This window comes from Myotis myotis, unplaced genomic scaffold, assembly GCF_014108235.1.
Source record: "Myotis myotis isolate mMyoMyo1 unplaced genomic scaffold, mMyoMyo1.p scaffold_m19_p_15, whole genome shotgun sequence".
Classification (NCBI taxonomy): Eukaryota; Metazoa; Chordata; class Mammalia; order Chiroptera; family Vespertilionidae; genus Myotis; species Myotis myotis.
Window position 1 is genome coordinate 29,388,123 of NW_023416319.1, and position 27,155 is coordinate 29,415,277.

At 33.8% G+C, this 27,155-nt stretch overlaps 1 protein-coding gene and 1 pseudogene across 17 annotated transcripts in view; both read right to left on the reverse strand.

Annotated features, from left to right (window-relative positions):
• Positions 1-361: 361 nt before the first annotated feature.
• Positions 362-27,155, reverse strand: part of PCDH15 (protocadherin related 15) — a 544,558-nt gene continuing 517,764 nt past the window's right edge. For 4 of the 17 annotated variants that reach the window (XM_036336770.1, XM_036336774.1, XM_036336766.1 and 1 more), the window contains 5 exons: positions 26,326-26,544; positions 22,197-22,205; positions 21,220-21,378; positions 19,218-19,223; positions 16,162-17,620 (listed from right to left, as the gene is read on the reverse strand). In XM_036336770.1, the coding sequence (XP_036192663.1) occupies positions 16,162-17,620; positions 19,218-19,223; positions 21,220-21,378; positions 22,197-22,205; positions 26,326-26,544 (1,852 nt within the window). Of the gene's footprint in view, positions 1,169-2,799; positions 3,716-3,954; positions 3,973-4,681; positions 4,831-5,653; positions 5,725-10,806; positions 10,846-12,430; positions 12,450-14,389; positions 14,456-16,161; positions 17,621-19,217; positions 19,224-21,219; positions 21,379-22,196; positions 22,206-26,325; positions 26,545-27,155 lie in introns of those variants that run through there. The other 13 variants (XM_036336781.1, XM_036336779.1, XM_036336771.1 and 10 more) reach the window with 10 other exon arrangements.
• On the reverse strand, positions 7,733-7,864 carry LOC118670391 (annotated as a pseudogene).

Consider the following 27,155-nt stretch of genomic DNA (forward strand, 5'->3'; position numbering starts at 1 on the left):
AAGTGTTCCTTAAAAAGTCAACATATACACATGTAAAAACTTAATCTTTATACTAGACAATAAGGGAAATAGACTCGTGATTCTAAATCACTTACAGAAGATTCCCACACTTACTATCACTTTGTCATTCTATCTTCCAGTTAAAAAATCAGCAGGTATAGACAGCAGTTGTATAAACCCACTTTCTGTAAAATCCTAGTCTAATACAAAATTTTCCCCATTTTCTTTTAATGAAAAGTAAAATGTACTAAAAAAAATTCTAGGACGCTAGAGATGAGAAGTTATGCCAACCAAAAAATATATATAATTACTTAGTAAATTATTTCTTGTTTATTAAAATGAGAAAAAATGCAAGCCCCACTAAGACAACTAAATATTTAAATGATATATTATCTTGTGAATTGAGAATCTGTCCCAAAAGATTTTCTGGGAAGAACAATTAATTGATACAAATGTCAGTGCAAATCTGTCAATTTTTTAATTTTAAAGCATATTGTTCAAAGTTTTAGCTTGTGTGCCTGATACAAATCCCATACATTATTTTCTCAGTGACAATAAAAAGCACAGTTTATTAAAAACGGAAGTAAAAATGAAAATAATTTTCTGTAAAAATCGGTCACAGTTTTGTCATTGGTATGTGGAGGTTGTTCCAAGGGCCCATCCAAAGCTCCTCCTCCTCTGACTGCGTGTGGTCACTATGGAACTCCAAAGCTTCCTTGATGCTCTTACTGTCAGTCATCGACTCCTCTTCGCCTGTGCTTTTCACCCTGTTCCCCAGTGGCTTCACCGCTGTACTGCCAGTCCCCAGTGGGCAAGGGGCAAATGTAACCAGAGCTGGTCTTGTGTTCATTCTCTCAGTAGGAAATGGCCCCTTTGACAACGTGTTCAGGGGGATGTTCTCCTCATGTGTCACTGCCAACTTGTCCAGTTTCTTACAATGCCTCCCCAGTCGCACAGGGGAAGCAACTTGAAAGTTATCCATGAGGCAGGCACGGCGGGTTCTCACCACAGAGCCGTTCTGTGCGATGTATATGTTGCCGTTGATGTTACTGTGGATATTCGGATGGTGAAGACGGGTTCTCTGGCACTCAGGAGCGCTGTCTTCTCCAGTTGAGCTAGTTTCATAATCTCGATCAACAACTAACTTGATCATTCTTTTTCTTGCCCACTGTCAAAATAGAAAAAAATAATGAGATCGGATCAAAGGAATGAAAAGGGCAAAAATGACAATGCCTGTCCAGTTCCAACCTTTGCAAAAAAGCTATCAAAGGTATATAAATCGAAAGAAGTAGAGGGAAGCAACTCTTTATTTATACCAGTTTCTTTCCCACCAATTCTTCATGGAGCTTACAGTTTAATAACTTCTGAAGAAAGTGTTGCAGAGTTGGGAAGTAGACACTTATTTTAGGAAGCACATGTATTCTTTTAGATAAAATTGCTGCTCTACAAGATAATATGCTGCTCATATTATTTATATCCATTGTTTGACAGTTGCTATACTATTCAGGAAAGCAAAATTGAAAGGAACGCATAGCATTAGTATATTCTGTCCAGAATATACTAAATATAATATTTCCATGCCCAGTAGTGTAAAGATATTTTTAAACCCACATTGTTCTAATTCCTAATTAACCCTTCATTGTTGTTTCATGTATTTTGTATAATTTAGTGCTTTTATTCCATTGAAGTGTCCTGGTTTTCTGGGTCATCACATTGAAATTCACGTTAACTTAAAAGAAACTATTTTCCCATCCTGAAAACTAATTATTATAAACGTTCCTTTTGTAAGCAGCTGAAACACAATGGGCATTTTCACAAATTTACTTTTCTCTTATCATTCCACATTGGAAACGGCCTGGAGCAAAGGTCAAACAATACTAGGTTATTCTCAAAACGGTTTTACAGTTTCAGGATATGTAAATTCCCAGCTCATTGCCCTAAGGAAGCTATGCTTTTTGATTTTCAGATATATATCTTAAAATTGTTATGTTTACTTACCTATAAAAATTGCATAAATGTTATTACAATTTAATTTTTCTAAATTCACTTTAATTCATATCCACAACAGAATTGTAGGAAGTTGAATTTTTTAAAAAAATGTATTTTATTTAACTTCTAATATTTGAAAGTGCCAACTACAAATCAGTTTGAACCTGTTCATGATATTTATGATAATATCTTTGCCAGGTGAAATGTACATATATGCAAACATGCAAAAGACGACTTTTAGAGATTTCATTTGTTGCAGCTTGTCCTGAGGAGTTATTTATTTTTTTTAAAATATATTTTATTGTTTCTTTACAGAGAGGAAGGGAGAGAGATAGAGAGTTAGAAACATCGATGAGAGAGAAACATCGACCAGCTGCCTCCTGCACACTCCCCACTGGGGACGTACCCGCAACCAAGGTACATGCCCTTGACCGGAATCGAACCCGGGACCCTTGAGTCCGCAGGCCGATGCTCTATCCACTGAGCCAAACCGGTCAGGGCAGGAGTTATTTTTAAAAGATGATATAAAACCCACCATATGTATTCATATAATACATTTTGATAGAAAGGGCATCCTTGTAATATATAATGCCACATTGCATTAACAGAAATCCCACTAGAAAATATTGATTAACTGATTGCATGTCATGTCTTCTAAATTACTAATATAGGATAGATGAGTCTGTTTAAACCTATACTGTACTATACACATCTATGTGGGTAGCATATATGTTCACGTTTCTGGCATGTTTCTAATCTTAAGTCAGATCAAAATCGTGATCAAGTTCCTCCCCTTCCAGTGTCATTTCAGAGAGCACACAGAGGGCACTGCACACAAGAGCACTCATCACTGCAAAACTGCCACCTACTGTGAGCTCTTCTAAAGGGCTGTGTTGTAACCCTCAGCGCTTGCTCCCGGAGGCTTCCTTTGGCTCGCACTCCTGCTTTGGTCATACTCTGGCACCTGAAAGCCCCAGGGGCCTCCAGACTGACTTTCGCTACTACTGGTGCTACTGGACGATTCCGACTCCTCCTCACTCTCCACACCTCCTTCCACCGAAGCCGATTCCATGCTCCCCTCCTCAGTCACGTCTTGAGGTTCAAGGTCAGTTGGTTCTTCTATGGCGGCCGGCTCACTTTCCTCTCCTTCTGCTGGGGGTTCTTCTTCTTCTACCTGCAGTTCTTCTGGCTCTTCAGGTGGCTGCTGTTTTTTACCTTTGACTTCCACGACTTCTTCAACAACAGGCCTTCTTCTTGCAAGAAATATGTTTTTCCTCGCCTTTTCTCCTTCTGACTCTGTGGACGACCCTTCTGATTCAGGGGTAGAACTTTCCTCCTCCTCCTCAGGTGTCTCTGACTCCGACTCCTCTTCTGTCGTCTCAGAATAACTGAACTCGGATTCTGTTTCCGTGTATTCGGTATAGTCGCTTGAGGTTTCCTCCTCTGATTCCACTGTGCTCTCTGTAGCTTCTTCATCTCGGTCCAGAGTGAGTTTCAAATAATCTTTGTCTTCTTCCTCAAAGCGTCTCTGCCACTCTTCACCCTCAAGGACAACGATGCCTCTTCTCTCTGCTAGCCCTTTAACTTTCTTAAAAATCATTGGGAATATCCTGGCTCTCTTCCATGTTGTGTGTGTAGGCTCAGCTGCTGGTGGCTTTTCAATAGTGACAACTACTTCCTCCTCACTAGGCTCTCTAATTTCAACTGTGGGTTTAACTTTCTCTTCCTGAAAATCACAAAAATGCAAGTGAAGTGTCAGCTGGGGGATGGTTATGATGTGACCTTGTCCCACATAAGTTAAGCAGGAATGAATCTGCAGGTGACAACTTCATGCAAGTTATATAATTGCTCTTAAGTAAACAACCACGTCACTACCTACTGTTTTTCCCACTGTATGTACACAGAAAGTGACCTTACAAAAGTGAATTATTTTATGTTGGCTTGTATTAATGACAGCAAATTTACTGCTTTCTCATTTTTTTTCTTATACAAAATTTATTTTGCATCTCATATCGAAGGAGAGAGAAATAATCATAATGCCTGCCCTCTCTCATTTGTAGACTTTAATACTTTTATGTATTTCCTTTACTAATATTTTAAATAAGCAGGAAATTTTACTATTTTCTTAACTTTGAACAGGATAGCACTATGGTATTTCTTTGTTGTGTGCATGTTTTTTAAAATAAATGTTCAAGTAAATATTTCAGAATATAAGAATAAACTATGAATATAAGAATTAACTATGCACAACTCACGCTACTTTAAACATAAACATTTCATTAAATATTGGTGACAATATTTTACTTTTCTCATAACTGAAAGATGGAGACTATACTCTCTACATTGTCCAGCACACCTAAAAAAAATGGGAGACTGTACTTTTCACAAGTTTTTAGGTATGCTGGACAATGTAGAAACAAAAGTAAACATTGTTTTGTGCAGTCTTTGATATATTTTAATATTATTTATGGGGGAACATTTAAGATGTTAGAAAATATAATTTTATTGCAGCTTTATACCTCGTGTCTAACATTTTATAGAAGGATAGAAATTAAACTTATATAAAATTAATTTCCTTCTACAGACAAGACAATGGTCAGCGTTATTAAATTACTATGGAAAACATGTATTAAGTGAACAGAATTTCTGATTTTTGGAAAATTTTGTAGCCCGCTATGCAAGTATGGTTAACAAATTGTTCTTGGATTATTAACCTCACAGAAGAAAATGACAGTAATTACCTCTTCTTCCTCCTCAGCTTCACCAACCACCTCACCATATTCTTCTTGTTCAGCCGGTGGTAACAAGCGACGGCGACTTCCATATTGAGGCATTTCATACCTGTAATAGAAACTTACAACTTTAAACCTTTTTTTTTTTTTATGTGATCTAGGTAGGTTTTACCATGACTGTTCTTTTTCTTCATCATTCAATCAACAGATACTTACACCTAACTTATTAAGCACCTGGTAAACTAATTACAAAACCAAAAGGCAGGTACTACAACCTGATGACCAATGATTTTTGCCATAATGGTATCCTGGAATAACAATAAAAAGAGTCAAGTTATTTCAAAGTAAGTTTTGGGTAAGTCTTTAGGCATATTGTTCCTTAACTAATTGAAAAATTTAGGACACAAAATAGGTTCTTTCTAAAAGTATAATGGCTTATTCATAACACAAAGTCTACCTTCACAGTAAAGCTTTGCTTCAAACATGATCTGTAATGGTCATTACATTTCTCTACTGTATTTTTAGAAAGAAACTTATGTGTGTAGAAATGCTTATTACTAAATTCTGAAGTATGTTTTTTGGGCAAATCTTGAGGGTGACTGGTTAGATGAAATGTTAAACATATCATATAAACAATGATGAATTCAGGAATTGAGCAAATATGATGTCTATTTTCCCCCATTTACATAATTTTGAATAATTTTTACTGCATTCTTAGAGTTGTAGTCAATATTAACATAGAACATCAAAACGGAATTCAATATAGAAAAATGGTTAAAACCTTACTGAATCTAAAACTAGATATGTTACTTATTTTCAAATATGCAACAAATAAAATGACATATAACATGAATGGTAGCAATAATCATTTACTAATCATTGTTATTCATAAAAATATTAAGATACTGCATTTAAAAAATCTGAAAATGTACCCATGCTCATAACTGTAATAATCTTGTCCATATTCCTGGCCAGGATCAATTCCAGACTCCATGGATAACTCCTATTTTTCAAAAAGAGAAATTGTATTTTGAAAACAAATTCTTATTACATTTCAGCTCAAAGTCAGATTTCCAGACCTAGAATTCAATGACTCTCAAAATACTCCTGTCAAGATAACTTTAATTACAAATGTTAGTCAAACATATCTAAATGGTTTTTTTTTTCTGGCTATGATTGTTTTACATAAAATAAGGTTGTTTTTAGAACTGAGAGGGTAAATATGGAATTTTTTATAAAGGTAAACAGGTTACAGAGGAGCCTATCAGTTGTTTTAAAACTATCAAAGGCAATTAATATTTTACTCTATTTTAACATATTATTAACAGACTTTAGCCTTGAGAAAAATTATAGCGTTATCTTTATCATTGTTTCAGTTTCCTGCTAACTGTCGTCTAGTACCCTGAAGACTTCTACTTTTCAAAAGCTATTCTTAAGAAAAGATCTGATAATTACATTAACATGTGATATTTCCCAAGGATGTTTATATTTTAAAACATACTAGATTTAATTAAATGTAATTAAACCAATAAAAGCCCTTTCAAGGCTTCTATTTCTAAATTCTAGACAATCATTTTTTTTTGTCCAACTCTTAAAGAAAGGTGTTTTTTCCTGAGATACACATATGAAGCTAGTTTTAAATAACTAAATTCAATTTTATTACATTTCCCTTCTAAATTCTATTTTAACGTTTAATTAGGTTGAACAAGTTAAATTAACTTTGCCATGAAGTGAGAAAAGGGAAGGAGGAAAAAGTAAAGGTATCCACAGGAAAATAGGTTGGTACTTTATTTTTAAAGTCATCTATTTTTTATAGAATTAATTCTGTTGGTTCAGGAGATGAAAGTTCTCTGAGACCACAAATATATCATTAGAAAAAAAATGAAATTCACAGCCTGAATAATCGTCAGTTGTGCTCTGTTTGGCAAACAATCTTTTTTTTTTTTAATCTTCACTTGAGGATATTTTTTCCATTGCTTTATAGAGAGAGTGGAAGTGTGTTTGTGTGTATGGGGGGTGGGGGGGAGAGATCACTGTGAGAGACACACATCGGCTGGTTGCCTTTTGAATTAGCCCTAAGTGGGGCCAGAGATCAAGCCTGCAACCCAGATACATGCCCCTGACCAGGAATCAAACCTGAAACTTTTTTTTTTTTTTGGCGGAGGCTGATGCTCTAACCATTAAGGAGCACTGGCCAGGGCCAACAAACAATTTTTTTTTTTTTTTAAATTGAATTTGTTGTCATAATTCTAATCAGAAATTGCTATAAAAAATCTGGAGTTAAATTTCTGTTGAAAAATAAAACGGCAACACTGGTCTCATATTTTCACATGTCATGAATTTTGTTAGTGGTACTATTCCTTATAGCAAGCATGGTCTCTACTAGTCACTGCTGTGTTCTCAACCATACAGTGTTACTTCTGTACCCAGAGTCACAATAGGATCCTCCATCTGCTCTTCTGTTTTTACATCTAATAAATTCCATTCACTTTACATTCCTTCCATAGATGTTTATTTTAGTTTGCAGTCCCTCAGCTTTACTAATATACAATTTGATGACTGCAGTTTACAAATGTTTTGTGAAACAAATGTAACAGGATCCGTTTTTGCTGTTAAAACTGCTGCAGTTTACCCACCAGAATAGCTAAGAATAAAAAGAAAAAAAATCACCAATACCATGTTTTGGCAGGGACATGGAGCACTGGAACTTTCATATCCTTTTAGAGAGATTATCAATTAGTAAAACCCTTGGGGAAATGTTTGACAATACTACTAAAGTCAAATAAATGCATATCCTGTTTCACAGAAATTCAATGTAGTTCAATTTATATACCCAACACAATTTCGTACAATTGTACACCAAAATACAGTATTCACAACAGCCAATGACTGGAACCAATGAACAAGTCCACGAGGTAAACACACTAAAACATCACACAACAGAGGTGACTCTCCCACACAGAATGATGAGCAAAAGAAGCCAGGTACAAATGAAGCCTATTCTATACTATTCTACTCAGGGAAATTAAAAAATAAAACAGAAAGCTAATATGTATATTAGGAGCCAGGTGAAAAGTTTTCAATTAGCATTAATCACAACTCAGATAACCCTCACGTCTACGATGCTGCCACTGCACAATGAATGCCTACATTTAGAAAAAAAGGAAATCCTATAATTTATGACAACATGGATGGACCTTCAGGGCATTATGCTAAGATGGACAAGCCAGACAGAGACACATACTGCACGGTATGGTATCACCTTATTTATATGTGGAATCTAAAACATATTTAAATAAAAAGTCACACTCATAGAAACAGAGTAGAAAAGTGGTTGTCCATGGCTGGGGTGTGGGAAATAGGGAGAGGTTGGTAAAAAGGTTAAAAACTATCAGATGAATGGGGTCTGAGTTTCTAATGTAAAACATGGTGACTATATTTGATAATTGTATTCTATAATTGAAATTAGCTTAGAGGACAGAATTTATATGTTCTTACACATAATAAAAGAGAAATAAGTGAGGTGATAGTTGTGTTAATTAACTAGAGAGGGGTCTCTTTTCACAATGTATACATGTATCAAATCACCACAATTTACACATTAAATATTTTATAATTTTGTCAATTATAATTCAATGAAGCTGAAATGAAATACATATGTATAGCATTAAAATATTTATCTTGGAAAAGCAAAGAGACCAGGTGACTAGTCAGGGAAAGGGGAAATAATCTGAGTGTTGAAGTTGACAGGTTTTCTGGAGAGATGGTAGGGTGTATGCACTCTGTGAATACTCATCTATTATACCGTGTGATTTGTATCCTTTTAGGCTGCAGTTTTATTCCAACAAAAAGTGTACACAGTGGGAGAGTCGGAAATGAGATAGAGAAAGACCAATAAGAAACTAGGAAAAGGTAAAATATATATATCATATTGGTAGGCATAGACTTTGGAGGCATTTAATACCCAACATAATAATACTGGTTTCAATAAAGTGAATAGGTCTCAGAAATAATACTGTTCAACTAATTGTCCAATATACGTTTGATCTAATACATACAGAGACTGAGAAAAGACCACCAAATGATTTTAACGTCGAAACCTAAATGTCCAGCAATGGAAGAATGGATAAAGAAAATGTGGTATATACAGTGGAATGCCATTCAGCCTTAAAAAGACAGAACTCCTACCATATGCAACACCATGGATGACCCCTGGGAACATCTGTTAAATGAAAAAAGCCAATCATAGAAAGACACAAGCCGAATGATTTCACTTTTATGAGGTATGTAAAATAGTCAAACTCAGAAGCAGACAGAATGATCATTGTCAGGGGGTGGGGAGGGGGACAAAAGTGGTATAAAGTTTCAATTAAGTTCTAGAGATCTACATTTTGCTTATAGCTGACAATATTATTATACACTTAAAAATGTAAGGGAGGAGATCTCAAGTTAGGAGTTCTTACAATTATTTTGAAGTTGAATTTTAATAACTTAGCAATAATTAAAAATAAATATTTATGTAAATAATGCAACTGAGTATATCTCAGATTTTAAGGTTAGAATAAAATAAATTTTTTAGACATGTACTTCTTTTTCCTAAAGGAAGAATAAAACTCAACGCTTGCTAGGTACACCATATACCTGGCATCAGGTGCCTTTAAAAAAATAAATAGAAGCAACTGGGAAAGAACCAGGAAACTTAGCCCTTGATACTATTAGTCTTCTGTAATCTGAGTTGGAAAGGAGGAATAGGAGCCAGTAGAAGAGAATAACCTGAAGGGTCCCTCTTGGAGTCTTAGGCCACACATTACTGAAGGGCAGAGCATCACCTCTTCAGAAAAAAGAAAAAGAAAAAAAAAAAGACCTGGTGACCATCCAGATTCCCGAGTGGCTGGAAGAGAGACTGAAATGCTCCATGCAGCCCTTGTTACCCTTAGCAGGTGAATCCCAAATTTAGGATATCATGCTCAGTAGCATATTAAAAAGTGATTTTATGGGCAGATAAAACACTAAATGTTATTTTTAAAATTTATTTTTGCTAAGAGAAGAAAATTTTATATAGAGAAGACATAGGAAATTAACTTCTTGACTAAACAAACAAACAAACAAAAAAAAAAAACACAAAAAACTACCATTTACTGATTTTCTTTCTGCTGTGTTCAAGTTGCTGGGCTGGGAGTTAATATGTTAAATTTTTACTGCCTACATTTTATAGAAGATGAAATTGATGCTCAGGAGGGTTGCATATCTTGATTAAAGTCTTGTATCCAGTAATTGGTATTTGGATTTTAACACTGAGCTATCATATGAAGATGTCTCCATGGAAATTTTTGCTAAGAATTTATGTAAGTTGTATATTCCTGACATACAACTTCCGAATTGTGGAAAGTAAATTTTAACCATGAAATCTCTTTAGCAAAATGAAGATTCTTTTATTAAGGAAATTGAATAATTTTTTTAAAGTAGAGCTTATAAAATACTAAATTTGCTAAAGATGTGTTTATATAATATTGCTTTTTTTCTAAAAATATTTAGCAGTGTAAGCGCTAAATAAATGTAGATAATATATATTTTTCTCCGACTATGAATATCTTTTTCTCATTGTAGAAGGAAATGACATAGGCATTTTGAAATAGATACCCAATGGCAGTATTTTGAGTCACATTTAAATGATTAAAAATTGTGAATTATAACCAATTTTTTTACCTTTTCTTATTTCAGTACAGATGTCTGCATTCTTCAAACTTTGCCTAATCTAAATCTGATCTAAAGAACAATTCTATGACAAGTGACTGATCAGGTTTGTGAATTATTTCATTCAATGATATCTTGCTTTTATTAGGACTAAAATTTTTGTCTAATTCCCAAAGAATAAAGCAAAAGAAAAAAAAAAGAATTTTAGCCACCAGCAAGCAGTAAGGAGGTGATTTGCTCACTAGTTTATTTATTTTAATTTAAAACCATCTTTTTCTTGTGAAATTATGCCACATTGGCAGCTACCCACTCTGCCTACCTATATGGTGGACATTAATGTCACAAAGTAGCATGAGGACAGTGAGGTTGAAAGGAGAAAGAAAATTGATACCTCTGGGTTAAGAAGAGAAGGCCTCAGCAGTTGTTGTTGCTGCCAAAGGAAATTAAAATAGAAAAAAGTTTAGAAAAGAATTCAGATGGAAAAGGTAGATTATAACTGAAAAGAGAAAAAAAGGTGACAGTTTTAAACTGGTTACCTTGGGGTTATAATTCATTATTCATGTGATAGCTACCAACAGCATTAAATAATATTTTGACTACTTACATTGGAAGACAACGTAATAAATTAACTTGTTAATTAAAATAATGGTGAAATTAAAACATCAAAGTTAAACTTAATAAATATTTTCTTGGCTTGAGCTTCACAGTATGGTGTCATTTGGGGTTCTAAAAGAACTTTAAATGTCAAACAAGTCTTCCTAACAAATTGAAACTCATTTTTAAATTGCCCATCTATTTTTCTCCCCACATTAAAAACAATCAGGCTCATTAGGAAGAAGGGTAGAGATCACAAAATAATGATATAGTAATGATATATTCATCATCATATTTAAGACATGCTTTCCATTTTTCTTTTTACCAAAATGTGGATTGCCTGCACTCAAGCATTAAGCGTGTCTTCAGAAATGCTCTTGTGATTAGATTAGGGATATTGTCCTTCACAGATTTGACAGGAATCACTTGTATCTGCCCATTTCACCCATATTAATTTAAAGAAAACACAGTCACTATTGGTCAGTTTCAGGATAATTTATACTTTAATCAGATGGGAGCAGCGTTAACAATTCAAATGTTGGGGAAATAGTTATACAACACAAATCTTAAATAAGCAGTGGGAAAATGGGCAGAGAAGTTCTGAGATACTTCCACTTCCACCAATGAACCAACTGTTTGAAATGGCCAATAGAATGACTATTTGATTAAACAGATAGACTTTCCATGATAGAGTTAGTCTTCTGAAGGTATTCACTATAAAGGGTGGGAAGTTTAAGTTAGAGGTTTTCTGATTCAACTTGTTATTTATTATAATTATCCCCCCAAACCAGTTATTCTTAAAGTCATTCATCTTAATTTTCAAACAATTTAGAACTTACATATTCTAAAACATTAGCCCATCAGGTCATATGCTTATTTTATTCTCTTAAAAGAGAAACTGTACATACTGGGTTCTCAGTGACTTCATTGAGAGTACCACTTATAGTGAGGCCAGCCTAAATATTTCTGACCAGAATGCCCAGCTCTTCGTGGTAGACTGAGAATCAAATTAGCACAATAGGAAAGCCACAGTTTTCTTACAGTCTTAAAAAAGAAAAAAAAAAAATCTCTGAGATCTCAAGCTCTACTGTGATAGAATGGAGCCTGGGACTGGTAGAAAGAATAAAAGTCAAGTCATGCTACAGTTTCCAAATTAGATTTATAGACAAATAATTCTGGGGAAATCTCACAATATTGAGTAAAAGGAATGCAGGAAAAACGAATGTGTCCCTGAAAAGGTAAGCAATTGATTTTTGTTCACCATTGAATAACAGACTTAAAATCCCCAAACAAAGAAGTAAAACATATAAAAGAAAGGAAATAGTATACCATAGTTAAAAGTTTTGTTTAAAAAATTATCCTTTTTTTGAAAAAATATATAAATCAGTCCTTGATATAATATAACACCATAATGCCCTTACCTCCGATGAATAACCTCTCCTGCAAGGCAGAAACGAAGAAATCAACATTAAACATCTTGCCTTCTTAGGTTAAATAAAATTATAGGTAATGGTGTTTAAAAAATATGAGAAAAACTGAGAAGGCAATTTTTACTAAAAATTATCTCAGTAAGAAATATATTTTGTGGCAGCATCAAACAGGAGGATCAAAAGTTTCCTACCTGAATTATTAAAAATAATTATCAGCCTAACCATGTGAACACCAAAACATACACAATCAATTTTATCACAGTGGTGTACAATAACACACTTTGATTCTGTTGTGATCTATTGGAATAAAAAATATTTTACATTATCATCTTGATACATACAAAATACTCACTTGGGGATAATGTGTTATATACATATATATTGGTTCAGAATAAAAAATATATACATCTCTATGGCTAGAATATATTCTCTCAAGTGTTTGTCAGTTTATTCTAAAAATAGAGAATGCAAAATATTACTTTTGAGAGTTAATTATATTATTAGACATGAAGCCAAAAAGTTTTGAGATGTAAGAGCCAAATGTTCAATTTTACATAAAAATTTATAAAGTTAATGGACCATAAGTTGGTGAAACATTTTTACTTGAGAGGGAAAAGGTATAGAATGCTTTCAATATTTAATGTCACTAATTATGAATATTTTAAACATATTATTTATTAAAGAGTTGACCTAAAGCATTAAACTGGTGCTGTTGACCATGCCAATATGGAATTAAACAATGAGCTTCAATGAAGATTTGTTATGAGGAGGTTAAGTACATAACTTTCTAAAGCCCAACGAAAACTTTTTAAATTACAAGGCCTTCACAAAATAAATCTACTTATCTGCAAGCATCTTTAGTGGTTAAGGCATTGCTGATTGAAATGGTGGTGATATAATAATAGTTACTTAATCCAATCAGCAACTTACTATTTGTAATAGTTCTGTGGTGAGATTTACAGGGTGCGTATGTGGTTCTGCCAGTAGTTATGGTAATGATAATTCTCCTAGAACATTTAGAAGTTTAGACATTTTCAACTTTTACTAAATTTGTATCTTTCAGAGATATAGAAAGCTCATATTTAGATGTTTACTATCAATGCCTAAAATGCCCAACCAAAGCTGGATTTTATTTTCTAAGATATTTAAACTGCCTCTTTTCTTTAGCAGTAGTTTCTATAAATATGCCAAATAAAATATCAATAGATGATACTGATATTTTACACTACTCTTCCATTGATTTTTTTGTTGCATTTAATTTAGTTATTTGTATTGTTTTAGTTCAAAGGCAAAAAATTTAGAAGAGGTACACAAGAGAATCAGTATATATAATTATCTGTGTGCTTTCAATTAACATGACACCCTGTCAATTTCTATAAAACCAGTCATACAATATGGATATATATTTCTGTGTATTGTAGCTTACTTTTTAAATTAAGGAAGCTGTATAGTAATCTGTGTACTTTAATAAGGTATCTAATATAATTCTTTATGCACTAATTAAAGCATAATAAGTCAGCAGGGAAAAAGGTGCTTTTATTAGAGTCTGGTTGTCAGTTTGTGGAGGCTTAAGGATTGAGGAGAGAAAAAAATATTCTGTCATGTTCAAAGAATATTAGGATAATAGGTGTCATGTAGAAGATTTTCTAATTGGCTTTTAAGATGAAGAAGAGAATATCTAAATACAATGTCAAAAACAGGACTAAATATAAGACACGGGTATGGGTGTTTCATTTGAAAAGTATAAAATACTAATACATTTTAAGATTATATAAATATTATATAGAAAAGAACAATGTAACATTTTGGTAAGGCTATAGGTAAAATTGTTATTTAGATTCCTTAGAATATTTCTTTGGTAATTATTTAGAGATTTAATTAGAAGTTGATATAAAATAGCTTAAAAACACACACACTCACATTAAAGGCATACACAATTGAGAATAATACCTTGTCAGACTCCGCCAAAAAGTACAAGTTCTCATGCATAAGACCAGCTGCCAACAAAAACTCCAACTGAAGTTTTTCAGTGAAAGAGAGAAAAAAATCATATGCAAGAACCCCAAGAAAGAAATTACTCTTGATTTGGATGAAAGGAATCTGAAGCAGAGGAACTAATAAAAATAATTAAACTTACAAATTCTTTTTGATCTGGTATTATTCATTAGGGAGGTCAGACTAAATTCTTGAAGAAATATCACATAAAATAAGCACTGAACAAAACCTTTGAAATGATGCATTGTTGGTCCCTGAACCTAAATATACTTATTTGATAATGTTAATTATCAAGCAAGACTCGTGCTTAAATGTTGGAATTGTGTTTTCATCTGTGCAAACTTATACTTCCTAAAATATAAAAATTACAGAGTAAAACAAATGATTATACTTGTATTCAAAGTGGGGATTTCCAGTAAACAAAATTAATCCATGTATTCAATAGGAAAAACAAAGTGATTACTTGATGGTTAAGTGTAGCTTCCGTTAAGAAGATAGGAAGGTAGTACTTAGCTTAGCAGATGCCTTTAAGAGTTTAACAAATTGAACTGTAACATAAACAACCACTACAACTAGAGAAATTTTTGTCTAGAGTACAAATTTTTGTCTTCTTCGCCTAAAACAGTTAAGGTCTATATAAAACTGATAATAGTCCACCAGATATATTTCTATTTAAACTTTTTATATACTATAGACTCAATAGTAGTTAGGAATAATGCCATAATACCCTCTTCTAAAATTTTAATAGATAAGCAGGTTTTATATTATTGATAAATTAATAAAAATATAATTTTAACCAGTGAAATACAAAAATCATTCTAAATACTCATTCGTAGACATTTACTTAACCTTCTTTTGATGAATCTGATTCAAATTTCTTTATTAAACAGGAGATAAATATTTTCTTTGAAGGAGCCTCATAATAAAATTATAATTAAAGAGATGATGTAATGTGGACAAGCGAAACTAAAGAGCACTTTAAACATCTGTGGAAACAATGAAATGTCTTACAAAAGTCAAGAACTCAAGATTTATTTCATTATAAAGAAGGAAAAAGAAAGCACAATGAGAAATAAATAGCTAAGACAGCAATTGAAAAAAAGTAAAAGGTTTATCAAATGTATAAGCATACTAGTAAGATAAAAGCAAGTCAGAGTAAAGGATGTTCTCATAAGAAAATAGATGACTACATCTTATAGCACCTGGGTTTTATTTTGGAATACCTTAATGTCTGTCATCTCCTATGTTTTAAGATAAATAACATTTAATTTGGTAGTATTTCTTCTTACCAAATGCAAAAGTTTCAAGAAAATTACAGAACCTATGATATTTTTTAGCTTCTTTGTAACAATCTGCTTTTTTCTTGGAGCACTCATATAAAACTATGGTGAAAAGTAAAAGTTACTGCATTAACATGATAAACAAGTCATTGTTTTAAACTGGATATCTAACTTTCATGCCCATACAGTCCCATTAAAAAAATAGATTGAAATTACTTACTTTTTAAATAAATGTAGACAAATAATGCTACTTCGTAGTTAAGAAAATTAAGGTAAATCTATGAGTTAGTAATGATGAGGTTAATAATATTTTAAATTAAAAGTGAGGAAAAAACAGTATTGCATTGAGTTTAGGGAAAAGAATGGAATCTTCTTTAATGTTCAAATTTGCCTCCACTCGAAGACTATGTTCAAAAGAGTTGTTCAGTTAAAACAGGAAAAGCAACATTACAGTGAAGTAGATTGAGTGTGAGATTGTTTTTCAAATTCCTCGACAATATTGTGCAAATTCTCCTGGTTTTGTCCAGATGTCATTTCCATTTTTGTCACCTCTGAAGGGTAATTAATTTCAAGTTTTGGAATGTGTGCTGGGGGGTAGTTTTTTTCTATATGACTGTACATATTAGCGACTGACTTTTCAAGTTCTGCTAAGTTTTTCACATGTTTGAGGATTCCTTTTGGTTCTCTTTGAGGATCTGCATTGCACACTGTTGTTGTTGATAGCTGTCCCCCAGAGGACTGTATTTCCTTGGCTGGTGTCACACTGACAGTGCTTTTAACAGCTGGTATAGACACACACTTAGTGGACAAACTTGAAGTTGAAGGAGGGAGTGGAGAAGGAAAAGGGGGAGGTGGTGGAGGAAGAGAAGGATGTGAAGGGAGAAGAGATGGAGGGGGAGAAGAACTAGAGAAAGGAGAAGGGGGAACAGAAAGTGGAAGAAGTGGAGGAATAGGAGGAGAACTAGAAGGAGGAGAAGAAGGGCAGGAAAGAGGAAAAGGAGTAAGAATAAGAGAAGGAGGGAGGGGAGGAAGGGGTGGAGGAAAGGGAGGAGGAGAGATGTTTGGTGGATGGGGAGGATTTTCGAAAATGTTCCTCTTGGTTTCAATAGTCAGCATACAGCTGGGTGTCTCTCTCCTAAAGAGCGGAGCATTTAAAACGCGTGACATCGAAGGAGAAAGTTCCAAGGAACAGTCAGCAGGAGAAATGATGACATTAGGTTCTGATCTAAGTTCCACAGCTCTGGAGACAGTTGGCAGAGTAGAGAATGTGGAATGAGACCAAGGAGAAGAAAATGAAGAGTCTGAAGGTAGAGCTTTCAACTGTTCTGTTCCTTGCATGATCAGTGATCCACCTTGCCTTGCCTCTTTTTCTGTTACACTTGTATCTTCAGCTATAAGAAAGGGATTACTGCTACTTCTTTTGTGTGGATACGTTTCAGTGCTTTCATTTCCCGCTTTCTGCCTGTTGCTTGGCCACTGATCCAGAGCTATGGTTTCCGGTCTATGGGGAAGTTCCCACTTTGGTCTCTTAGGTAAACAGAACGTCTGATTCCATATCCTTTGAATCTTTTTTCGTGTGCCCCTCAGAGACTCATTCTTGGCTTGAGTTCTTGATAAAATAGAGCCTATAGAATCTGTTCTTAGTGAAAAGTCTGAATTTGTTGATCTTTGATCTACATTTTCCTTATAAAGGGTACTGTGGGTATTTAAGGCATCCTCATCAGATATCAATGTGAGTTTTCTTGCAGGTGTGGGCTGGCTGTTCTTTAGTGATCCTTCTACATAAGCCTGCTCGTGAGCCTCAACAGTGTTGGAAGAAAAAGGCATCGCCACATGCTGATGTTTCTTGTCTTCTGAGACTGACTTATTTCCCCTGCTTTGTTGGAAATGGTAGAGAAGGTAAAGACTTGAAAGAAAAGAAGATAATGAAATGTAAGGAAACAGGTTGTGCCATAGCTTTCATGAGAAAGATGTTTTTATGGTTCTCATTACTACCTCAAAATATAAAATGCCAGATAACACTAATCTATTGAAGCAAAACATTGCTTTCATGTCCCTGTTCTCAAAAAGACAGGACAGAAAAGCTTGAGAGCTGTGAGTAGCATAAGAAATATTCATTTTTTCCCAAATGTATCAATCTGTAGACTGATTTTTCCCCCAATTATTTTGATACAGCCAAGTATCCATGACCACACATAACATTTTCTCATGTATAAATCATAATTCCCCCAAATTGCAGACTAGCATTTTGGTTAATGGTTGCATATCCTTTGCCTTGGTCGAGGGTGCTGAGAGCCAACTGTTTTGGGGAAAGGATCCCTGGCTGTATCTGATTCATAACTGTCCATTATCTCTCATCTCAGTAATTCTGTCCTGGAGCTAAGAGTACTTCCTTTACTGAGAAAAATCCCTGCAAGAGAATACAGAAATGTTTTTCCTATTCTCCCAATTAAGAGAATTAAAATCCCCAAGCACAAATGAGAGAATTTCTCTTGCAGCAGATTTCAAAATCACAATTGAGAAATTGAATTTACATCAGAATCTTGACAGAGATTATTTTCTTCTACTTAAGTTTTGCTTAATCAGTTTAAAAACATATATTTTAGAGATAAGAGAGGGGCTGTTGATATTTCTTTTGAACATGACCTGGGTCAAATTTTAGTCAAGACTCATTTTACTGAAAAAAATTATGTTAATAAAATATGGTTTTGATATCACTGGGAGATTTTCTCATATATGGAACTGAGTCATAGTGGCTATTCATCATAAATGAAATTGAATAAGTCAAAGGGCACTCAGATGTCAAACATTGGGACCCTTTGCTCAAAAGTTCAGAGTGACAGATTTATTTTTGTGATTGCTTACTATTTCCCCACACAGAAGAAGTTAAAAGGGAAATATTTTGAATAAAATAGCCACACTGAAAACTTAAGATGACGGGTGAATCAATACAATGATATATAAAGCCAAAGTTGTTACTGTGACTCTTTATAAAGATACAAACTGCAAGGAAGGATTCTCACAGGTGGACTTAGGGTACCAGGACCACCTGAATAATTTAGAAAGTGCAGACAACATAGATTAAACAAATTAAACAGACAGGAAACACTTAATTTTAAAAAGTCCTTTTTAAAAAATGGGTTTGACATTATATAGCAGATGTTTTTGTGTAGATCTGTTCTTGATTTAATTTTTCTTAGAAACTATCTTTATAATGATATCACTTGATTGAAAGATAAAATACATATATCACAAATTAAAAGCAAGGAGAGCTTTGAAACTCCTCTTAGTAGACACAGGTACTATCAGTGGAAACACTACTTTGATAACTCATGCGATTTCAAGATATCAAAAGTGAATGAGGTGTGGAAGATATGACTTCTATTTAAAGAAAATGGCTCCACAATAAAAGATGAAGATTACTGTTAATAGAATAAAACAGTACTTGATCTATTTGCATCCTTTTTTAATGCCTTTGAATTAGAATAATATTATTTACTTACTTATGCCTATGTATCCACAGGTAAGAAAGAGAAAACATGTGACAGAAAAAAAGAAGTTTTAACTATAGTTAATTGGAAATGATTATGAAAATACTAACAGGAACTAGACTTAAGCACTTAATAAGTATATCCAAAAAAAGAAAATGCATGTTTTTCTATTTTCTTTGTATTTATTCAATAGAATAATATGTAATGTTTTAGATTAAAATCATATGGCATTTACTTGGTTGTCTTATCACATAAAATTATATCTAGCTATCTTGTAAACATAGGTAAAATTCACTTCTATTAAACATGAATGATTTCACTCCTAAAACAGAAAATTTAAATGAGATTCTAAGAATTGCATCTATGTTCTACCTAAAAAATAGGTCCCCCCTGATTTATAAAGAAGACACAGTATTTTTTGGAAGAAAGAAAGTATACAAACACTGTACCGTTAATGACTATTACAGAGTAATTATTGAATCTGCATGAAGTTATTACTTTGTGAAGTTTTTCTAGGAAATGACCTTTGATAGTTTTAAAAACATTTGTCTATAATTCATTTTCTAGTAACATGATTAGAATCCCTGTACAAAGTTTAGAATAGATAATTTAAAAATTGGTTAAAGATAATTAAATTGTAGAACTTAAAATACTTCAATAAATATATATTAGAATAGTAAAATCCTCTATGTCAATAATTTTTCAAATAAAAACAGCCTTTACGTGTTGCTATTTGAAAATTATTACCATTAAACTATATTGATTTCAGATGATGTTATTGTATACCTGCTTTCGTTAAATAAAAATGGATATATATCCCTTACTAATTTCATATAAAACACACTTAAATTTATACCTAAATCTTTTTTTAGTTTCTAAACATTTTTGCTAGAGAAAGATGGTTAATCAAATCATATTGGCTCAATTCCTACATTCACCAATGAGACCATTATTTTCAACTTATGAAAAAAATGATTAAAAAATTATATTTAAGGCATAAGTCCTCTATTATTATTTTAGAAATAGAATGACAAGCATTAAAATGTTTTAAATTTAATTTTAGCATTAAATACATACATTAATACAGTTAACATTTAAAAAACTATTCTTAATATAACCTTGTGTAATTGTATTAATATGGCAAATAATATTGATGTAAATGTTTAAAAGTGGTTTTCCCATTAAAAGGTAAATTTTACAATATTTGAAGCTTGCTTTATTCCTACTAGTAAATGCTAAAATTGTAACAGTAGAATGTGTTTAAGAACCTCAACTTGAACCAATTCCAGTTAATAAAAGGTTTTCTGGATTTAATTTTATCATACTCAACATTTTATAATATCCTTGGTTATTTTGCACTTTGTGTCCAGAAACAGTTACCCTTGAATTTAAAAAATATAGTCAAATTAAAAATCTCCAATGGGATCAGGTTTTGAGTGTGCAACCTTATAGGAAGACCTGTGTAGTCTTTTAAAAAGAACGTAAAAGTCTCTTTCAAAGATAATGATTTAATATTGCTTAGCGTTTCCAAATAGTGTAGAGGAAATATTAACCTATCACAGTCTCTTTTGAGAAGAATATGATAAAATCTTAAAGTGATTTGGGTATTTAATATTTAATTACTTTAATTCAGATTTCAACTATTCTATCACATTGTAAAATAGTATGTTAGAAAAGTCTATGACTTTAGACAATAGAATTGTTTTATGTCACCAAGCAGGAGTTGGCTTTTGATACCAAATCAGGAAACACTATATTATGATAGTGCTGTATTCTCATTTCCTATGACAAACACTTCTTTCAGAATCTGAGCCTAAATACAATGTTTAAGCTTTTCATCTGCAAATGCCTCCTCATATTGAAAATATTCATTGGTTATTACTTTTCATTCTAAAAAATCTAAGAAAGTAGACTGCAAATTGCATTTTTTCACATCAAATTGAAACTAAATACTCACCACAGAGCATCAGTCAGAACGCATTTACTTCTAAAAGGCCCTGAGAGTTCTACTTACATTGTGCTGTCCCCAACTTCTTCATAGAGATGCGCACCCGGAGGTGGTGGTGCCGGGGGTGCGGCCACTGGGGCCGGGGCAGGAGCTGCGGGCTTGGGCGGGGGCATCGCAGCAGCCGCAGCTTGGAGGCGTGCTGTCTTGGTGCACTCGGCTTGGCGTCTTTAGTAAAGTAAGCATGGTTTTGTAAAACTATTTTAGAAATCATATGCTTAGCAATAGGCTACCTTTTAATAATAATGTACAGTTATCAGAGAAACTACCCAGTAAAACAAAAGAAAACTTTTGTTTGTACAAGTATTTGAACTTATAAACTGATATAATTACAAATATTGCAGGATATTCACAAATACTCCCTCAGAGTTCTTGAAAATATTTACCCCTCGATAACGGGTAGAATTCATTTGGAATATCTGTAAAGTTAAATGATAATATTAAAGGGAGAGAGCAAAACATAAGAATGTGATTGCTAATTGGTAGTTGTTTAATGGATCTCTTTCATAATGCAGATAGAAGATATATGATTTTATCTTTCATCTATTTAAGTAAGAATAATTTTATTTAAAATTACTTGAAATATCTTTGACATTCATTTACAGAGGAGGGAGATTTGGTTGGCTCTTATTCCTTAGCTACCTAGGAAAGCCTGTCATTCTTGCATTAGAGCAAAGTTGTTCTTTTTTACCTTCCTGCACACTGACTCCTAATTCCTTCCTCAAAACCAAGATATCAAGGGTAGAAGCTATCAGAGCAAACTTTTTCACCTTTCCTCCAGATACATCTAATTGTGTAAAATCAGCTCAATTCTATGTATACAAACCACAAGGAAATTTGAACTAAAAATCATATACCTACTACAAATACAAAGCAGACAAATATAATATGGTTTGGGGTAGGTTGACTACTTTTAAAGTATTCTCTGGGGTTTCTCTTTCCATATTACATAAAATTATGAGCAATATATTAGTCATCATACTTACACTTTAAACCTGTTTGGGAAAGCAATGAGTAAAAAGAAAAAGAGAGAAAGTTACATTAAAACTACTACATTCATAATATTCTAATATTTGATTTATTCTAAATTATGAATAATTTACTGGTCAGACTCTGACACAGATTTAATGACATAGTACAGAAACTTTCAATTCAGAAAGTGAAAATGGTGAGCACTTTAATATTACTGTCATAGTCATATAAACTGTTAAAATATTTATTACACAAAACAAAGAAATGAACTAAATTGAATAAGAAAAATTGTATTAAAATATGGGTTTGCGAATTTCAACTTTGATAGGGAAATATTAAAAATGATCTGATCTTTATAATCAGCTCCTTGGTTTACTAGGACTGTGCTTGAAGACTGCTAAAGGAATAGAGACAGTTGAGGAGTGAAGTCGGAGGAATAATGGTGTGAGAGATCCCCTTCGTCTCTCCCCTTTAAGTTTCAACAAAGAATTCCCTGCTCAGCACACAAACACTTGAGAGATCTGCACATTGAAACATAAAGGTGGGCAAGTGGGAGTCAACTGGAGAGGCAGCAAGGGAGAGGGGCTCAAGGAGCCATGGATGCAGCCCTGCAGCGTGGAGCTCACTGCGGGCTCCGCCTGGAGAGGGGAGGAATCAGGTTGTGTTGACCCTCCCCTTCAGCTGGGAAGAACGATGAGATTTAGTGAGCATTCCTGCAGGAGTGGGCAGTCCTAGCTGCAGCTGAGCCCAGTGACCCAGGCAGAGAGGAAGCACAAAGGGTGACCACTGTTGTCTGAAAGTGGCATTCCAGACAGAAAAAGCTATGGAGCCTGGCCACCTCCCATGAACCTGCCAGAGCTTTGCTCCCTTCACCCTCTGTGTCAGGTTGCAGAGCACATTATCTGCCAAACACAAGAACTGGTACTACAGCAACACCTTTTCCCTGAACGAAGGGCACAACCTACAGCTAATTCCAGAATCGGGTGGAGGCACAGAGGGGATGACACAGATGTCTGTTCATTGCCACCGCTAGGAAGAAAAAGCAACAAAAGAGGTGCTGGGTTCCCCCATCCCACCCCGTCCATACCCACACATAATGGCTGCAAGGGACAGCACTGGGATTTTACAGATTTGGACCCTCATAGCCCATTGCATGCCCTGTGAGGCTGGTTCCCTAAGACCTGGGTGACTGTATCTCAGGAGAGCGCCCATCTCCCCAGGGAACACATGTCATTTTCCACCATTTGACAGAGATCTGAACAGGCAGAGAAGTGCAAAAACATGTGGTTCAACATCATCTACTGAAAAACAATAGAAAGACTTCTTATCAGTCTACTAGAGAAATGCCACTCATACATAGGTGTCTAGATAGAGAAGGAACCCATCAAATACCATGCATAACCAAAGTAATGAGGCAACTCATTAAGAAAATGAAAAATCTCCAGAAAATAAATTTAAAGACATGGAAATATGTGCTTCAAATGACAGATAACTTAATATTGAGTTCCAGAAAAAAAACTAAACAAGATACAAAAAGCAAACAAAAAATACCAACCCCACACAGATGGGCAGTTTAATGAACTCAGACGCAAAATCAATGAACAAAACATTTTATCAATAATAAGCCAGAAATAAAGCACCTATGTATATGGGCAAATAATTTTTGACAAAGAAGCCAAAAATAAAATGGAGAAAAGAAAGCCTCTTCAGTAAATGGTACTGGGAAAATCGGAAAGCCACATGCAAAAAAAATGAAACTGGTCTACAGTTTGTCCCCATGTACAAAAGTTAATCCAAAATATATCAAAGAACTTTATATAAGATCTGAATAAGTTATTAGAAGGAAAAATGGGGTGCTAAACTTATAAATCTTGATCTTAGAAAGACTTTATGAATTTGACCCAAAAGGCAAGGGAAGTAAAAACAAAAATAAATGAATGGGATTATATCAAACTAAAAAGCTTCTGCAAAGCAAAAGAAACTTCCAAGAAAACCAAAAGGCAACCAACAACCCCAAAAAGGGGCTGATATCCAGAATATATAAAAGAACTCATACAACTCAACAGCAAACAAACATTAAATCTAATTAAAAAATGGGCAGAGGACTTGAACAGACACTTTTCCCCAAAATCTATACAAATAGCCAACAGATACATAAAAAAAGATGGTCAACTTCACTATTAGGGAAATGCAAATCAAAACTACAACGAGATACCATCTCACACCTCTTAGAATGGCTATTCAATAAGACAATAATAATAAGTGTTGGAGGGGGTGTGGAGAAAAAGGAACCCTGGTGGGAATGTAAACTGGTACAACCACTATAGAGGTTCCTGAAAAAATTAAGAATAGAGGTACCATATGACCCAGCAAACCCTCTTCTGGTTTGTATCTGAAAAATTTGAAAACATTTATTCACGAAGATATATGCACCCCTATATTCACTGCAGTGTTATTCACAGTGGCCTAGACATGGAAACCTTTGATAAATGATTGAATCAAGAAGATGTGGTACATATTTGCAATGGAATACTACTCATCCATGAAAAAGTTGAAATGATGCCATTTGTGACAACATGGAGTTTGAGAACATTATGCTAAGTGAAATAAGTAAGTCATAAAAAGCTAAGAACCATATGATTTCACTCATGTGTGATATAAGATGGAAACTCAGATACAGCAGCAGAGGGAGGGGATTGGGAGTAATAAAGGGTAAAGGAGTTTAAATATAAGTGTTAGAAGATGATTGTGAGTACTGGGCACTTAATACATTATACAGATCATCTATCATAGAAATATACACGTGCAACTTATATCATCTTATTAACTGATGTCACCCAATAAATTTAATTAAAAAATAAAGGACTAGAATTAGTCAGCAAGCTCTGATTATACTCTTGGCCTCACTTAGAACCTGAAAGTTGCTACTCCTGGGCCATGAATTCATGGCACTTTTTAAATATTTGCTCCTTCATTTTTCACGCATTGAGAATTTAAAAGACACATTTTGATATTAAAAAAACCCCATTCATTCCAATCTTATCTATAAGCAGAATATGAAGGGCCAAAAGTTAGACTTTTAAAAATAGAATTTTACTTTGAAACATGAGCAGTGCAAACTCATTTTGTTTTGTTATGCTAATCTATAAAAAAGCAGTAACTAAAATTAATTCATAGTTTTGAGTTGATTACTGAACTAAAAATAATTAAACAATGCATCTACAAGTGTTCAAATATTAGGCATGTTAATTTTTAAAAAAATTTCAGACACTGAGTTTAATATCCAGTTTATGATCATTGCACTGTGTGTCAAATAAAATTTTCTCGCCCTAACCGGTTTGGCTCAGTGGATAGAGCATCGGCCTGCAGACTCAAGGGTCCCAGGTTCGATTCTGGTCAAGGGCATGTACCTTGGTTGTGGGCACATCCCCAATAGGGGGTATGCAGGAGGCAGATGATCGATGTTTCTCCCTCATCGATGTTTCTAACTCTCTATCCCCCCTCCTTTCTCTCTGTAAAAAAATCAATAAAATATATTTTAAAAAAATTAAAATTTTCTCAATGATAATATTGCTAGTAAGATATAACAAAGTTCTTTTGGAAATAGTTGAATAAAACACGGTAGCTACAACGTAAACTTTATTTAACATGAATATTAACATTTGGTTAATAGCTTAATAATTTAAAACAATTTATCCAGTATTAAGTGTTTTCATTGGCTTTAAATATGGCATAATAATTGATTTGTTAAGGATGCATGGAACTGCAATATATCAACCTAAGTGTTATATTTGCTCTTCACATTACTTTTGTGATTGAAAATAGTCCTATAGCAGCTTGATGTAGAGCATACTTTTTAATTTGAAGATTGGGATGATCTTTTCTTATTTAACTCAAAAGAAAATTCTCAGTGTTCAAGAACAAAGACAATGGTAAAATAATATGTAAGAACTTTCCCTGTAGGTATTTTAAGTGATGAATAGCAGTTCTACCATTATTTCTTAGTGTTTGTTATAACAACAATTTATATGATGTATTATTCTTTTTTATTTAGTTTTATTTTGTGGCACCCACAGGGCTATCTCTCTTCTTAACCCATTTCCCAATATTCTCACCGAACACTGAGCATCCATGAATACTTACTGTCTGTAGCTGACCAAAACCACCAGGACGGCAGGAATACAGCAGAGGATAATGATGAAGGCCAGAGCCAGCAAGGCCCCTTCTGTGTAGCCTAGACTTTCTCCTCGCTTCTTGATGCTGGTCACTGCCTCTGGAGTCCGGATCTCCAGAATGCGTCCTCCTTCCCCATAATGCGGTTGAAAGTCTTTATTGATATCGAGCAGTTTGCCATCCAAGAATCTTTATTGTTAAATAAAGAGTAAAATAAATAATATTAAAATAAAATCTTTTGCAAATCTAATATTTTTAAAAGAAACATAAACTCAGAGTCTTATGAATTAAAAACACACATAAAAAGCAAGAGAAATAAAAAAGAGTAATTACATATCTATGTACACATCAACATTATTAATAATAATGACGCTTAATATGCTTACAGGCTTGGGAAAAGTCATTATCAATATCACTGAACTTAATATCACTATGTTGAGATTATGAACATTATTATGTTATTCTGGTGGAATCTATAATAATAAAAGCATAATATGCTTGTTAGACCAGACGTCCTTCTGGATGAAGCAGGGTCTATGAGGGAAGCCCGGGTCCTGGGTACCAGAGGGAAGCCAGTGCCAGCAGCTGGGGGAAGGAAAGCCTACTCTTGCACGAATTTCATGCATCAGGTCTCAAGTAAAACATAATATTCTAAATTTTATAGCAGAGCTTAAAATTACATTCCAGCATTTTATTTCCTTGGGTCCTTAGAATAATCCTGTAAAACTGAACATCACATTATTGATTTACTGCAGACCACAAAGCTATACAGTTATCAAAACAAATCAGACCACCAATTC